At 31.2% G+C, this 15,462-nt stretch overlaps 1 protein-coding gene across 1 annotated transcript in view; it reads left to right on the forward strand.

The window, feature by feature from the left end:
- Positions 1–15,462, forward strand: part of LOC118195958 (midasin) — a 589,327-nt gene that overhangs the window by 458,481 nt on the left and 115,384 nt on the right. The window contains exons 61-63 of the mRNA XM_085823548.1: positions 1,242–1,313; positions 4,405–4,851; positions 5,563–6,060. Coding sequence (XP_085679674.1) covers positions 1,242–1,313; positions 4,405–4,851; positions 5,563–6,060 — 1,017 coding nt within the window. The remainder of the gene's footprint in view (positions 1–1,241; positions 1,314–4,404; positions 4,852–5,562; positions 6,061–15,462) is intronic.

The following is a 15,462-nucleotide window of genomic DNA, read 5'->3' on the forward strand; positions in this document are numbered from 1 at the left end:
CGCTGTTTAACTTTCTGCAAATGCTGATGGTGAGTAAAAAATTACTTGTTTAATTGTAGGAACATGACAAAAATCAAAGTGCTTCAACCATGTTAAAACTCTGCCATTAGAATGTAAAGCAAATAAGAAAGCATGGAACTATGTACATTTTTACAGATAAGCTTAAGAAGGTAGACAAACACTATGAGGCAACAAAATTGCAAAATTTTATTTTTTATGGATTAGTGTACCATTCATTCTCAAACAACAGATTTTTTGTAAAATGTCAAAGTTGTTTTCTTCCCAGAAAATTGTATTTCTTCAATTCTGCATAACAGAATTGAAGAAATGATTGAAAAAATTTCAACAGATGAACGTTTAAAAGTAGCAAGGATGAAGAAGAAAATGAAGAATAATCTCACCTTCTGTTCAAAATGCTTGAAACCTCAGAAATTTCCCTGTGTGTAAGAATAATAGTACAAGCAATAAAGCATTTCAAGAACTGAATTCGATTCATAGAACTTTGCTGAGAATCAAAAGACATGCAAGATAAAAATTTAAATTTTTTTCATGGAAAAAAGTTAAAAATTGTCTTTAAAATATTCTTGGAAAAAAATGTGCTTATTCAAGATAAGCAAAAAAAGGGGCAACGCCCACTGCAGTTAAGGGCTTAAATAGGTTTGCCTTTGTTGCTAATTTTTTAGTAGAATAGCATGATAATAAAATTGCAGATTATCAGTAGTAGATTAGTAATATCAAATTTCAACAGATATAAAGGGAAACATAAAATTTCATTTATGCTTCTTTCTCATTTATATATTGTTTGTGAATGGGCTCTTGAGAGATGTATAAACAGTGCTCCACCGTATATAGATATCTAAAAGTGCTTACTGCATGCCAGAACTGCAGGTATTATCTTTAATAATTTTTATAATAATTAATATTGATATGGGGCCAAGAATTACCTTAGATGGCCGTTTGTACTAAACTGTCAAACCAGGTAAAAATGTATAAAATTTACATTAGCTCCAAGTAATATGAATAATAATTATTATTGGCAATATATTGCGAAGCATTATTGTTAATTATATTAAACAATGAACAAATAATTTTTTCACACATTTAAAATTTTTATAAAAAGATGAGAAAAAATTATTTTTTTTTATTCTGAAATGTATGTTAAGTTTTTGTAGTATTTCTTTTAACAGAGTTTTTTTTTTACTTGAAATATTCTTTATATAATAATTTTATATATTCTACAGGTAATATTTGGAATTAGAATGGCAATACACTGTATACAATGTAGAGATTTGAGTATTCAGTTTCCAATAAAGGTAAAATTATTTATATTCTTTTCCGTAAAACAACTGTTGTTTTAGTAATCTTATTTTATTAGTATGTCAGTTATAGTATACATTTTTATAATAAATTATTTGTTAAATATTATTTAAAATATTAACTAGCATCTTATTAATGGATAACCTTAAGGACATTACCTTAGGACATTAATGACGACAAATGGCACCAGAAATATATATTGAAATGGTGTAAGCCTTTAGTGCTGTGATTCTCTCAGAACAGTTTTAAAGTTTCTCACTGAAAATTTTGAAATCATTTTGCTTATTTTCGCTTAAAAGCTGTTTGCATACCTATAACTAGCCCCTGGTAATTTTGCCATCATATGCAATAGCATATTTTACTTCCTTCTTCTTCTGTATAGTTAAATTTAAATTTGCTACCCTGGAAAACTACATATTGCACTGTTAGAATAGTAACAATATGTGTAACACAGTTTCACAAAGATGTTTTTTTTTTTTTTTTTTTTTTTTTTTTTTGTGGGGGATAATACGATTGATTTTGAATGTTATGTGCGATGTAATGTTAAATTCAACTGATAAAACATAATTTGAATGAAATAAAGCAATTTTATACTGTACTGCAAAACTGCATTGTTATTTATAGCATATCTTCTGTCTCTTTCTTAAGTTTGAAAGTTAAGGATTCTGACATTTAGCTTGAATTTTAAGAGATTGTAATGCAACAATAATATTTCACTGTAAGTATTCTTTGTAGATTCAATGAGTGATAGAATAATAAAAACATGCTTTTTGTCAAAGCACTGTAAACAAATATTGTTTTGTAATATGCTTATATATATTTGCTTATAGTCAGAATTGCTTTTGAAAAATAACATTTCTGTTGTTCAATTTCATTTTCTTATGATCTGTTCTCACTTTTTGTACATCTTATAATTTATTAACCATTTATTTTTTTTCTTTCATTTTCAAATGGCTTGATGCTGTGGTCCGATATTCTATTATATATAATTGTTTCCACAGCAAGAAATATAAGAAACAGTTTTTAGAAATAACAGCTTTATATTAATTTTTCTACAATTGGAAAAATAATTTTTTGGAGGGCAGGGACAATGATTATCATATTTTGCACACAAATTAATTTTTTAAACATGAAAACAGAGTAAAAACTATATTCAATCCTTGATCTGTAAATCCTAAAATTCTGTTATTCATTTGTTCCCACAGCTTACAGGAGTTCATAAGAAATTTAATAATAGAATGTGAAATATTATTTTGATCATTCTTGGGGGGGAAAGTATCACTATTAAGAATAAGGAGCAATTTGACTATTTATTTTGTTATTTTTAAGGTATTGGAATTGAAATAATAATAGCATAGCTGCCTACTTTCCCAGTTTATTGGGAGACACCCCCCACCCAGTTTTTTATCACATCTTTAAATTGTAAAAATTCCATTCCAACTCCTAGTGACTTTTAGCACTTTTTTGTGTGTGTGTGATTTTTGTGCGATATTTGATCTGAATTGTCTTAATTAAATTGAATTCTGAACTGTCTTAAAAAGTTATTTGATCAGAATTATACTCTAAACATTTATATAACATTTTAAGATTTAATTAGTATTTAATCACATTATATTAGTATTTAATTTTGTTTTTCATCAATATGCAGTACAACACTAAATTCATCTGCACAGTAGTTTGTATATAAATTAATAATTTTATTTTTAGCTCATAAGGGCTTTTAGTCTCAAAATGGCATTTTGCTTTGAATCAGTATAAACAGCTGTATGACTTTTCAAATTGCTGTCACCAAATATTATCATCCTATATTATATTTTAAAAAAATTAAATAATGAAGAATCTGCAGGAGTGTATGTATTTTTTTTTTGCATTTTGGAAAACGGCGATACCTAGAGCCATCAAATTTTGAATAATGTAGGTTCTCCACCTGAATATGGGCACCTGGAAGCTTGAATCTTGAATTGTGCAATTGTTTTATTAGCTTTTTCATTTTTTTTGTAAAACTTTAGTGAATTTTTTGTTTAAGAAACTCAACAATTTCAAAGATGGCAGTGGCAGCAGACTGTACGGAATAAAATATTTTTATCTGCACCACACAAAACTGTCTATCGAAAATTCTAAAGATATGCTGTTTTTAAATATTTTTAGCCCAAATGCTCTTGAAACGTATATGTATGTGTAAATTGAAAAACATCCCTTTGGGCCCAATATAAAATCTGAAAGATGAATCTGAAATCTGATTAAAGAATATAATTTGCCCTTTGAGCATAATATAAAATCTGAATCTAATGTAGAATATTTCAGATTTTTTGTAGTCCTATTTAAATGTACTTTAGTAAATAAAAGCTCCTTTCTCTACTCAAGGTTTTCTCAGTGTTAAAATTAGCCAAAATTTAGAGTATCTCATTAAATTTTAATATATTTTACATCATGTTCACATTTTAAATAATTCAGTAAACTAATCATGTATTTTAAAGTGAATTTGTCAGTCTTGAGTTTATTTTTAATGGTGTCCCCGTGCTGCGCGAATACCTTCTGTAAACTCCTGGTTTTTCATATTTCAAGACTGACAGATATTCCATTTCCTGTAGCTAGTTTGGAAGATATTTGCTATTTAATGTGAAAGTATGTGTGTAGAGCCCATTGAAATGCATAAGCTTTCTACTAGTTTGCTGTTAGTTTAGAGCTAACTTCTACCTAATTTTAAATCATTGATTTACTCAGATTATGGTATTAAATATTTATAAACAATGACAAACATGTCTATAATTGATTTTAATAATACTGAACCAAAGAATTAGATGTAAATAAATTATTAAAAAAATGGTGAATGTAAAAACACCATGGAAAACATTATTCATTTAAAAGGGTATAATTTTTGTATTTTTTAAATGCCACATATTTTTTTATTAAATATTATCATACGTTATGTGTCTCTTTGTTTTTAGTTCAAGTAAGAAATTAGTTTTTTAAATTTATTTTAATATTTTTTAAACAAGGTAAAATATTCATTCATTTTTTTTTAAATTTCATCATTAATGTTTAAAATTGAGTCTATTGTTCAAAAACTTTTTCCCCCCTTTGCAGGATGTAAGCATCAGTGAATTCCTTGTGCAGTTTATCAGTTTTTCTTCTTCTAATTCATCAGATCCTTTACACGTTGCATCTCTTCTTCTTGATCCTAGTAACATCAATGCTTTCAAATATCTTCTGTCTCTCTCTGATTCATCTGTTGTGAATAGTGGAAGACTTCTGTATAAACTTTTGAAATCTGCCATTCTTGAGGTCATAAATGAAGCAAAGCTGCGTTCTGATCTTAAAAGAAACCATTTTAAGGATAGGTTATTGACATTACTTTTAACTGGTTTGAACTTCTTGTGGAATATGTGGAAGACCCAGGAAGATAAAGCCAAAATTAAAAAAAAAGAGGAAGAAGCACTGTATGTGTATAAAACTCGTTACCATGAAAGAGAGTTAACTGAAGAAGAGGTTATGGATAAAAATGTGTTGAATATGTTTCCATCATATGAAAAGGTAAGTCTTAATTAAAAAATGATAGTTTAATTTTTAATACATTACATTCTCTTAGACATGGCTATTATCAGTTATGAGCTTGTGAGCCTTCTATTTGTTATATTTAAAAATCTGTCTAAATTTTCCAAAGTATTGAAGGAGAATTTAAATCTGGAATTATATTATTTCCTAATAAGAGGCATCATCATATTCCATTTGTATGTAATAAACTTTTATTTTATGCTTTGATTTGTATTTTTGATGCAGTACAAAGTCTGTAATCTGAACTCATTGGGACTTCGGCGATATCGGATTAAGGGTTATTCAGGATTATAGATCATCAATTTAAATCTGGTAAGATAGCATGCAGAAATTGTACAATTAAAAATATGAAACCATAATTTATGAAATAAAGAGCAATTATGATCTAAAGGATATCAAAATTTACAAAAAAAAAGCTTAATATTTATTTGTTTACTTTATTAATCATTTCTTTCAATGTAAGTTGTTTAAGTTGCTTCGTTTTTTGTGCTAAACGCGCATGCATAAAGCATACAAAAAAAGTTTGTGGCTTTGAGGTCCTGAATACAGATTTCGTACTGTGCACATGTATTCTGTAAATATTAAAAAAATGTGTTCATTATAAAGGTATTTGAGAATAAGAGCTTTTACAGTTATGAACGAAGTTAAAGTTGCAATTTTTATTCTCAATTTTATTTTATTCTTTAATAGGATTTTACAGAATTTATCAAACCTGATCCCAAACGTAAAAAAACTCGCAAGCTTGTTTCTGTTGCTGGAAGTGCAGATCCTTCACTTTTTACACATGATGATATGTTTGAAGTCTGGAAACTCCATGCAATTGCTATGGGTAGGCTTTTTCCATCAGAATATGAAAATGCTCATGAAAATATTAAATTCATTATGAAAGATAATGAGGACCCTGATTACATTACTTCCTACCTTCTAAGACAAGAAGTTGTAAATAGTATTGTGACTGCAGTGGGAGACAGACTTGATTTGTCAGTAGAAACAGAATCAGTATCGGGATTGATACTCATGTGCCATACATTACAAAAGATCAAAGAAACTGATAAAAACCGTTATTATGATATTTATCATGATCCTAATCCATCTAAAGTGATTAATTTTCGTTCAGTCCTTGAAAATTTATCAGTTAGTGTGGAAAATTTGTTGAAGAAATTTCCTGAAAATCCTGTTTTAGTTCAGGTAAGTGTAAATATTTTTTTACTAATTTGTATACTAATTGCTGTTTCAAAAGGAATGTGTTCTATTTCTTCTAAGTGAGTGCTGAAATGCTTTCAAGTTGCTTTTATTTTCTTTGAAAATAATAATTAATAAATTAGTAATCAATAAAAATAGCTAGCATATTATTGACTTTACATGTTTTAAATTGTATTTGTTGTGCTTTTAATTTTCTAAAGGAAATTAATTACTGCATTACTCATATTTTTTTAATAAAATTCCATATTGTACTATAATGTCATATATAAAATAATTTTTTTCCTATAACTTGCTTTTTAAATTTACAATATTGAAAATAATAAACACAATCAAATTAAAATATCAGCGATATTTTTGTCAAAGAACAAAGTGTCACAGGGAAGCACTTAAAAGCTTTAATATTAGGCCTTTATCCATATTATTATAACATAATTTTCTTCTTTAAGACTAAATTAGTTGTCTTTACATTAACTGTAAAATGTGATCAAGTAAACTTTCTGTTAAAAAAACTGGTGGTAGTGGATTTTCTGATGCAAAACTTTGAATGTTATGTGCACCGAACCCATGTCAGATACTTTCAAATGCATACTAAGTAGAAGCATAAATTCTTGAAAACAAACACACAAGCTTACAACCACAAGACAATTACATAAATTCAAAAGAGCTGATAAAATGATGAATGCTAAAAGCAATCACTTAAAACTCAGATAATGATCTCGGATGTAAATCAAGACTAAAATCAACAAACATGAGATTTACAGAGTTGCCAACTCTCCCGATTTAGGCAGGAGACTCCCGATTTTCGACAGCTCTCCCACCAACCCGATTTATAATATATTTCTCGTGACTTTTTCTTATTCTTAATATTTCTCACGATTTTTATGGAACTTGGCTTAATACTTCGTTATATGAACAAAAAAAAAAAATGTGATTTTGGACTTCTGAAAGCAACTGAATTTTCTCCAGATTATATCTAAAATAAAACCTTGCGAATCAGATGAGAATTTCTGCTTTGTGAGTGACAGCATACGTATCCAAAACATGGACCTTATAAGAGATAGACTAACCCAGTGGGCGGGGCGCGCGTCACCGACATGTCGGCAAGAAAGAGTAGGGACGATCTGGTTTCCTTTAATACTGAAACAGATGGCGTTTGTATCACATAACTCTTTTTAATTATTAAATGTGATACGTTGTATAGTGATGAGATTACGAAAGCCACAGTTTTTTCCAAATAGGATTTAATATATCTCATTAAAGCACTTTTTACTGCATTTCGTGAATTTTTTTCACGCGTAATTCTTGTACAAACATCTTTACTTTGGTAAAACGGTAGAAACTCTAGGCACAAAATTTATGAACTTAATTTTGTGCACAAATAACATAAAATTAAATAAAATTGATAGTACAGGATGCTTTGAAATAAATAAGGTAAAATTAAACAAGATCTGATAACTTTTTTTTAAAAATTTAATGACCATTTTCAGGCAATGATTTTCAAAACTATAATAACATTACAAAACAATCATTTATTTGATTTACATCATCATTAACTTATTAACATTAAAGTGGATTATTTATTTTAGTAATTTATAAAATTCGGAGCATAAAATTTTCTGAGTGTAATGAAGCGAAAAGAATGGTAAAATAAAATCTAGAAGTATTAAGATATTATATTATGCCCAAAAAAAACCTTTTTTTAACGTTTTGTGTGTTACCTATATTTATTAAATATCATTTTCTTCGCCCGTAAACCACATACATTTGAAAACAGCATATCTTTAGAATTTCCGCACTGGAGATAAAACTGTTATTTTCCATACAGTTCTCTCTCTGAACTCGTTGAGTTTGTTAATCAAAAATTCGTTAACGTTTTACAAAATATGAAATAGATTAAAACAAGTTCGAAATTCGGCCGTCCAGATGCCCATGTTCGGGTGGAGGATTACATTATTCAACTGTCGTTTTTGTCACAGTGCAAGAAACATACATGTATTCATGCAGATTCTTCATTATTTAATTTCTTTACATATAATACAGGGCGATAATATTTGGTAACAACAATTTGCAAGAGACACAGACATTTATAGTAAAACAGCGCAAAATGCCGCTTCGAAACTAACAGCCTTTCTAGGCTATATTATTTTCTAAAAGAAGTACTTACAAATTTCCTTAGAGCATAGGAAAAGCTAAAAAATATCCAGTTCTGAAAGCATGCAATAGCTTTATAATTATTTGGAACATTAATTATGCTTGATAAATATAGTAAATCGTTTTAATCGATCTGAGTTTCAAAAATAAAAATATGTAGAAATTCTAATTTGTGAAATGAGGCGCTACAACCAGCTTTTTCTTGACAATTATACATGCTGCAATAGGCAACCAATGTTAAATTTCTGCAAGTCGTCTCTACTCCTCCGGATGTGATGTTTGCGATGTGTAACGCCTGTCATTGCAATTTTTCGATTTCGCATAGCGGAAGGGCGGGTGTTCTCAAACATGTGCGTACACAAAAACACAAGGACAACATAAGTTGTTTTGAAAAAAATGAAAAATTAAATTTTTCTTCGGAAACAAAAGACCAAAAAGTCATTAATGCAGAATGTCTGTTCTCTGCCTAACTGGAGCACAACCTGCCACTGAATGCATCGGATCACACTGCAGCTTTATTTAGAAAAATGTTTCCCGATAGTGAAATCGCTAAGAAATACTCAAGTGCAAGGACCAAAACAGGTGCAATTGTTAAAGAAATGGGTTTGAAAAATAAATCTTCAGTTATTGATTGCATTAAAACAGCTCCATCATGCCTCTCTATGGATGGAAGCAATAATACCAATTCAAAACTGTGTCCAATTGTTGTTTCTTTTTTTAATCCAGAGTCTTCAGAAACTGAGTGCAGTTTACTTTCTGTCCCCACTTTAGAAGGACATTCGACAGGCTTTAATATAGCACAGCTAATTATTAAAACTTTAAAAGAAAATGCAGTCCCTCTGGATAATTGCTTAGCAGTTGGTGCTGATAATGCACCAGTAATGGTAGACTTGAAGACTGGTGTTGCAGGCATCTTAAGAAAGGCAAATTCAGATTTGCAGATTATGAGGTGCACCTGTCACCTCTTAAATTTAGCAGCAGAAAAAGGGCTTAGCTTCTTTACCAATAAATGTGGATGAACACATTGTTCATATTTAATATTATCTTGAAAGGTATTCTAAAAGAAAGGAAAAATTAAAACAGTTCCAACAGCTGCATAATACTGAAATGAGAAAAATTTTGAAACGTGTGTACACGCTGGCTGTCTTTAAAGAAATGCTTATCTAGAATCCCCGATCAATGGAACCCACTTCTTGCATTTTTTAAAGAAGAAGTAAATGCTTCGAGAGTTAAGATAAAAGGCTCTATTGAAAGTTATAAAGTACCTAAAGTAAATGCAGATGTAGTTACTACTTCCATTGTTAAAAATAGGTTTGAGAAAAATAAAGTAATTTCTGCATCATTCAGCAATTCAATTGGCAGTTCTCAAAATAATACTGCAAAATATAAGCGTAAAGCTGATACCAATTTCTCTCAAAATAAAAAATTGCTCAACACACGAAACATTTTCCGATTACTGTAAGTTTATCTTGTGAAGAACGAATATTTATATTTTTTTCTTCGGACCTTAACAAAGCTTTTTGCTTTTTTTTAGAATTCATTTTGCCATCATTCGATGTTCTTAACACAATTCTACAAAGCAGAATTCCATTAATTCATGTTTTGCAATCAATTATTTATGATCTGTTTAAAGCCATTTTATCAAAGTTTGTAAAACCAGTCTGTGTTTTGTCTTGTAATTCTATATATGATGTGATTTAAGGTGAAATAGAAAAATCAAAAGAAAGATGAAGATTTGGTAATAGGAGCTGCAGCTGCAAAAGTAGTAGAAGAACTTTCATAAGAAGACAAAAATAAGTTTTATTTTCATGTTAGAAGTTACTTCTGTCGAGTATGTGATTACATACTACATAAATTTCCAGTCAACGATGAAGTGATTTTGCATGCTAAAGTTTGTGATGTTTCTGCTCTAGTAAATGCCTCTTTTTCTGATATAAGGTACTTTTTGAACAGATTTCCTGTGTTACTTTGTTTAGTCATAAAGATGATGATATTGATGTTGGTACTGATGTACTGCAGTCGCAATTTTGCAGTTTACAATTAGAAAACTTGGATGAAGTTATAAAATCAGCTAGGATTGACACCTAGTGGAGTTTAATTGGAAAACTGAAAGGTGCTGATGGAATTTTAAAATATAGTGAACTGTCTAGAATTATGTTGGCCATCTTAACAGTTCCCCATAGTAATGCGGAGTGTGAGAGGATTTTCAGTGTTGTTGCGAAAACGAGGACTAAATTTAGGTCTAATATTAGTGATGACACATTAGAAAAACTTTTATTAGCGAAAGCAGGCCTATGTGGCAATTGCTATGAACAAAATTATGAAGTTTCTTTCTTAACGAAAGCAAAATCTGCCACTATTCATAACATTTGTATGAAAACTGATTAAAGTGTCTTTTTTTTTTTTAAACGATACAAGTAATAAAAATGTTTTTTTATGTCTAAGGTATTTTTGAACTATTTAAAGTTAATTCATTATTAAAAACTATATTTTTATCATTTAAAAAGTCTTTTTAACATTGTGAAAAATCTCCTGATTTCTTAAAAAAATCTCCTGATTTTTGAGTGTCATAGGTTGGAAAGTATGGATTTATTAAAAACACCTAGATGTAATATCAAAACAAAATTAAATAATAAAGAGCAAGTCACAGTCTTTAAAATATTTCTATCAAAGTCTGTTAAAAGCAGACATTCAATTAAAAAGTGCTGCATGTACAGAACATTATTACTGTTTAAGCATGCAGATTCATTTATGGCTTTCAAAGGATAATTGTGTATGGCTTGAGAGTGACCGATTCCAAGATGAATTTCCATTACTTCCTCTCTTAGGTTTCTAATTGCTTCCCAGTATTCAATACAGGTTTTCTGCAGGTTGTAAGCTTGTTATTGGCCTGAGTATATAGTAGCTCCTACTTATTTAGAGTTTTCTTCTTAATAACCTGTGGATATCTCCATACAGAACATTCTGGCTGCACAAATCAACAGCAGATTTAGCTAAATGTCCACCAACTAATTTACCTTATTCCGAGTGTGATGCATCCATAAGTTTAAATTTAACTTCGAAACTTCAACAACTATGGGACTGTGAGAATTGGAAAAGGTTCTAAAGCTTTGAACACCCTGTACAAGTATGTATATATTATGAGCTTTCTCTGACATAGCTTCAACACGAACAAAGGTCCATGATGTATAGCAGTTAGTTCAGATGTCAAGATTGAAAAAACATAATGCAAACATCTGCCCTTCATGTGGTCAGCAATTAATATTTGTTTTGTCATGATGGTGGAAAATATCAAGAACTTGGATTTGTACATGCAAAGTGGGATTTCAAAATGCTGTATTGGTTGGGTCAGATAGGGAGAGTTCTTCGTTCAAAGAACAACCTTTTAAAGAAAGAAAAAAAAAAGAGACTGAAGATGATCATGCTTCGGATTAAAGGTATGAAGCAAACAAGACTTATTAGGATGGTCAGGTTGTGAAAAAAATATTAATGCAGAAGAGACAATTCATGCCTCATTTGAAGTGATAGCTTGTAATACAGAACTTAAAGGCTCTGGATAGGAGATGTTCTGAAAGCTCCAGAACAAATAGATTCTAGTTTCAACAAAAAACTGAAGGCTATGCAAATCCATAAACAACTGAGCCATAGTCCAGTCTAGATCAGAGGAGTGCTCTGTAAATGCAAAGTAAAGAGAAGTGCTCTGTAACTCAGGTGGTGTTCGCAAAGACTTATGAAGAGTTAGTACTTTAGTACACTTCTTAAGCATAAGATGGGAGGAAAGTCAGTTTTTGTTCAAACATTTGCCCCCTATGAACTTTACTTCAGGTGCAAGTGGAATCATTGATCTAATAAGGTGCAACTTTGACTCAGGATGGAGACCTCATTTTTTACAAAAGTGCATGCAGACAGTCATCTGTTTCGAAAACATAAATCCTTGTTTGTCTGATCAGTCCTGGAACAAGTTCACAGTAATCTGTAATTGCCTCTCTGCATGTCTTATGTCTGCCTCATGACAGTTAATTTGTAGGTCATAAATATTATAAAAATTCTAAAATGGTAAGAGAAAGTCTGTTTAATACAGGGTTTGTTTTTAAGCTGAACTGAGTAACACTCAACACACAGCACACCCTCTTCCTGTACAAAAACTTCTGACAAAACATTGTAAATTCTTACTTGAAAAGTTCTAGCATTAAAAAAACTCTGAATGAAAAATGTTGGTTCCTAACACAAACCACTGTCATGAAAATCACAAAGTACATCATATCTCCATGCCTTATCATGAATTTTCTCTATGTGAGAAAAGACAAAATACAAGATGGTTTCTTCTCACAAAGGCTTTACAAACAGAAGTTTTCAAGAGGATCATGTTATCCATGGTCATCCTTCCTTTTCAGAAACCACTCTCATGAGCTGCTATTGTATTATTCTTTTCCAAGAAATAAGCTTGATGGCTGTATACATTTTTTTAAAATTTTTTTCAAATACCTTGCATATTCAACTTGTAAGTGCATTAGGTCAATAGTTCGGGAGATGTCTAAGTCTTTTCTTGGCTATAGGAATAACAACAGCTTTCTTTTTCGTGTACTTTCAATATGACATCAGGAAAAAAAACTATGCTTCTTTTCACATCTGATTATGAAGAGGGAGAAAGGCAGTCAATGATTACAGGACAGATGCTTCAGCATTTCATAACTCAGACTATCTAGACCTGGACTAGATGTATGTGTCTGCAGTAAAACTCTCTTTAACTCAAACATTATAAAATCATTATGATAAGGCTCAGAGTTGAATGCAATATGATTTCTCTCCTAGCTTGACCGAAAGAAATGCTGATGAATAATTTCTGCTGGACAAAACAGCAGTAATTTTCTAACCAGTAGTGTCCACAGTTTCTTCCGTATAGCTTCTTGTTTAGCCATCTTTTTCCAGAAAGGAAAATCAGTTGTCTTTATATAGTCTGCTTGCTTTTCTTACTCTTTCTCATTCATGTTTAGTTGGTGTAGAAGATATTATTCCAAATTTCTCTGGCTCTTGCATCTAACTTTCCTTGCATTTGCTTTGACTCTTTTGAAGGCTATCAAGTTCAACAAAGTGGGGCACCTACAGAAAACTTCCCAAGCTTTTCTCTGAGCTCTCAGAGTTTCCTGTCAGTCAAGGTTTCACCATGGTCATTTCCTGGTGTCATAGGTATAGAGTCTGTAGCTGCCTGCATGATATCCAGTAGCCACGTTCACTGCATTATCGATAGGCACGTCTTTAAACATTTCGTCTGTGAGCTTCGTAACAGATGAGATGAGTTCCCAATCTGCTCTATATCAAATGAGGGCATCTTGACATGAGATTTACTCTTTCTCATGCGAGACTTACAAAAAATTAGAAAATGATAGTTATTATAAGGATCATTTCTAGCCCTAAATGTACAAAAAGGTAAAGGTGCTGCTGAACAGATTGCAAGATCAGTAGCATGAAGAGTCCTTATAGGCTCATGGAAATAGGTGCCTTTTCCACTGCTGAGACAGAGGCAATGATCTTTGATCATTTGCTTTTTTTGTCTGCACTTGAGTTTTAGTGGCCTTACTTCCCCAAAGCAGACTATGAACCTTAAAGTCTCCAGTTGTGATAAAGGGTTTAGGTGGCTGCTCTATGAAATCATCTAAATCTCATTTGGTCAATGTTGAAATTTGGAGACAAGAAAACGGAACAAACTGAAACCAAATTCATATTCTAATGGCAACAACTTGGAGGCTTGTTGTTAATAAAATTGAGCTGGATGGATGGTCAAATGAGGTTAGAACACCCACTGACTTGGTCACCAGAAAGATTATCTTTTTTTACTGAAAGAATACCTCCAGAGCTTAGACTGTTGCTCTGGCTTCAACATAATCAGTCTCCCCTAGGGCCAAGCATATGGATGATGGACATTGATCATGTGTTTAATGTTAATGAGATTTTGGTGGAACTGTGACAATTCCTTGATATGATGGTGGCCATAATGCTTGATGTTTACCCTTCTGATGCTGTTTTTTGTTTTTACAGGGAAGGAGATGTCTTAGGATTTCTAAACTTTCAACTTCCATACTGTCTAAATATAGAGACTCTGAATGTGTTTCTTCCAGTGAACTATAACTATGGTTTCTATTTTTGGTAACCATATTTTGGATGTTTACTTTGGGTTTATTTTGATTACCACATCTGCCTCTTTTTGTCTGTATGTGTGTACTGTGCAAGTAGGTAACTTATAATTTTTATTGTTATTTACAGGCTGTTTGCTTTTGAATATATTGTTTATTACATTAAACAAGGTTTGAATTCCAATGGATTGAGTTGATTTCTCTGCATTAGCGAAAGACAAGTTTGGTCATGGCTGTGTGCTATCTTATTAGCTTCTACATAAGAGATGTTTCTAATAATTTTAGTTGTCTGACTTAATTTTGTGATTTCCATTTTGGTCATGAGTGAGAAAATACTGGGGGGAGGGGTTCACTCTTGCAATTTATACACAAGGTGGGAGTGGGGCAATTATCACAATCGTGGCTGACCTTTGAACATTAGACACACATAAGGTTGCTATGACAGCAACCTTATGTGTGTCTACCTATGTGTATAACAGGCCATCTTACAATGGCCAAAATGCTGGCTTTAGAAGTATGACATAAGATTCAGGATATATGGTCTTACAAAACAATTAAGATATTCTTAGGCAGATCAGGTAAGTTGAAGGTCACGATCATGGGTTTTATATCAATTAACTGACCTTCCTTACTCATCTTGTTCCTCCTAGCACCATAGATATTTTGATCAGCAAACTTGGATATAATCTCTCTCTTAGAAACAAACAGAAGGTCGACTTCCAAGATGACACCTCAACAATAACCCAGTATTGTATGTGCTGGTACAGTGACAGTGAATGATTATTTGACATAAGAAAGCGGACTGGGTGTTTGAAGTTGTATCGATAAGCAAGTCTCCAGAACGAGATATTTTCTATTTCTCGGCTCACCAATAACAGAATAAATTATTTACTTGTTATTAAAGGAGGCTTCTTTTGCACTTTGGTAGAAGGACTAGAAACAAAAAGGCAACATGGACGGTTGTTAAGCTTATTCACATTTGCATCAGTATGTACTTTTTAACAGTAGTTTTTTTTTGGGGGGGGAGACTCGGTAATTTGAGAGATTTCACTAGATTGTGGATGTTTTACATAAAAACTGATATATTTGAAGCCATGTTGGAATG

The sequence above is a fragment of the Stegodyphus dumicola genome, chromosome 9 (genome assembly GCF_044657685.1).
Source record: "Stegodyphus dumicola isolate Sdum_Otavi_A_Nest chromosome 9, ASM4465768v1".
NCBI lineage: Eukaryota > Metazoa > Arthropoda > Arachnida > Araneae > Eresidae > Stegodyphus > Stegodyphus dumicola.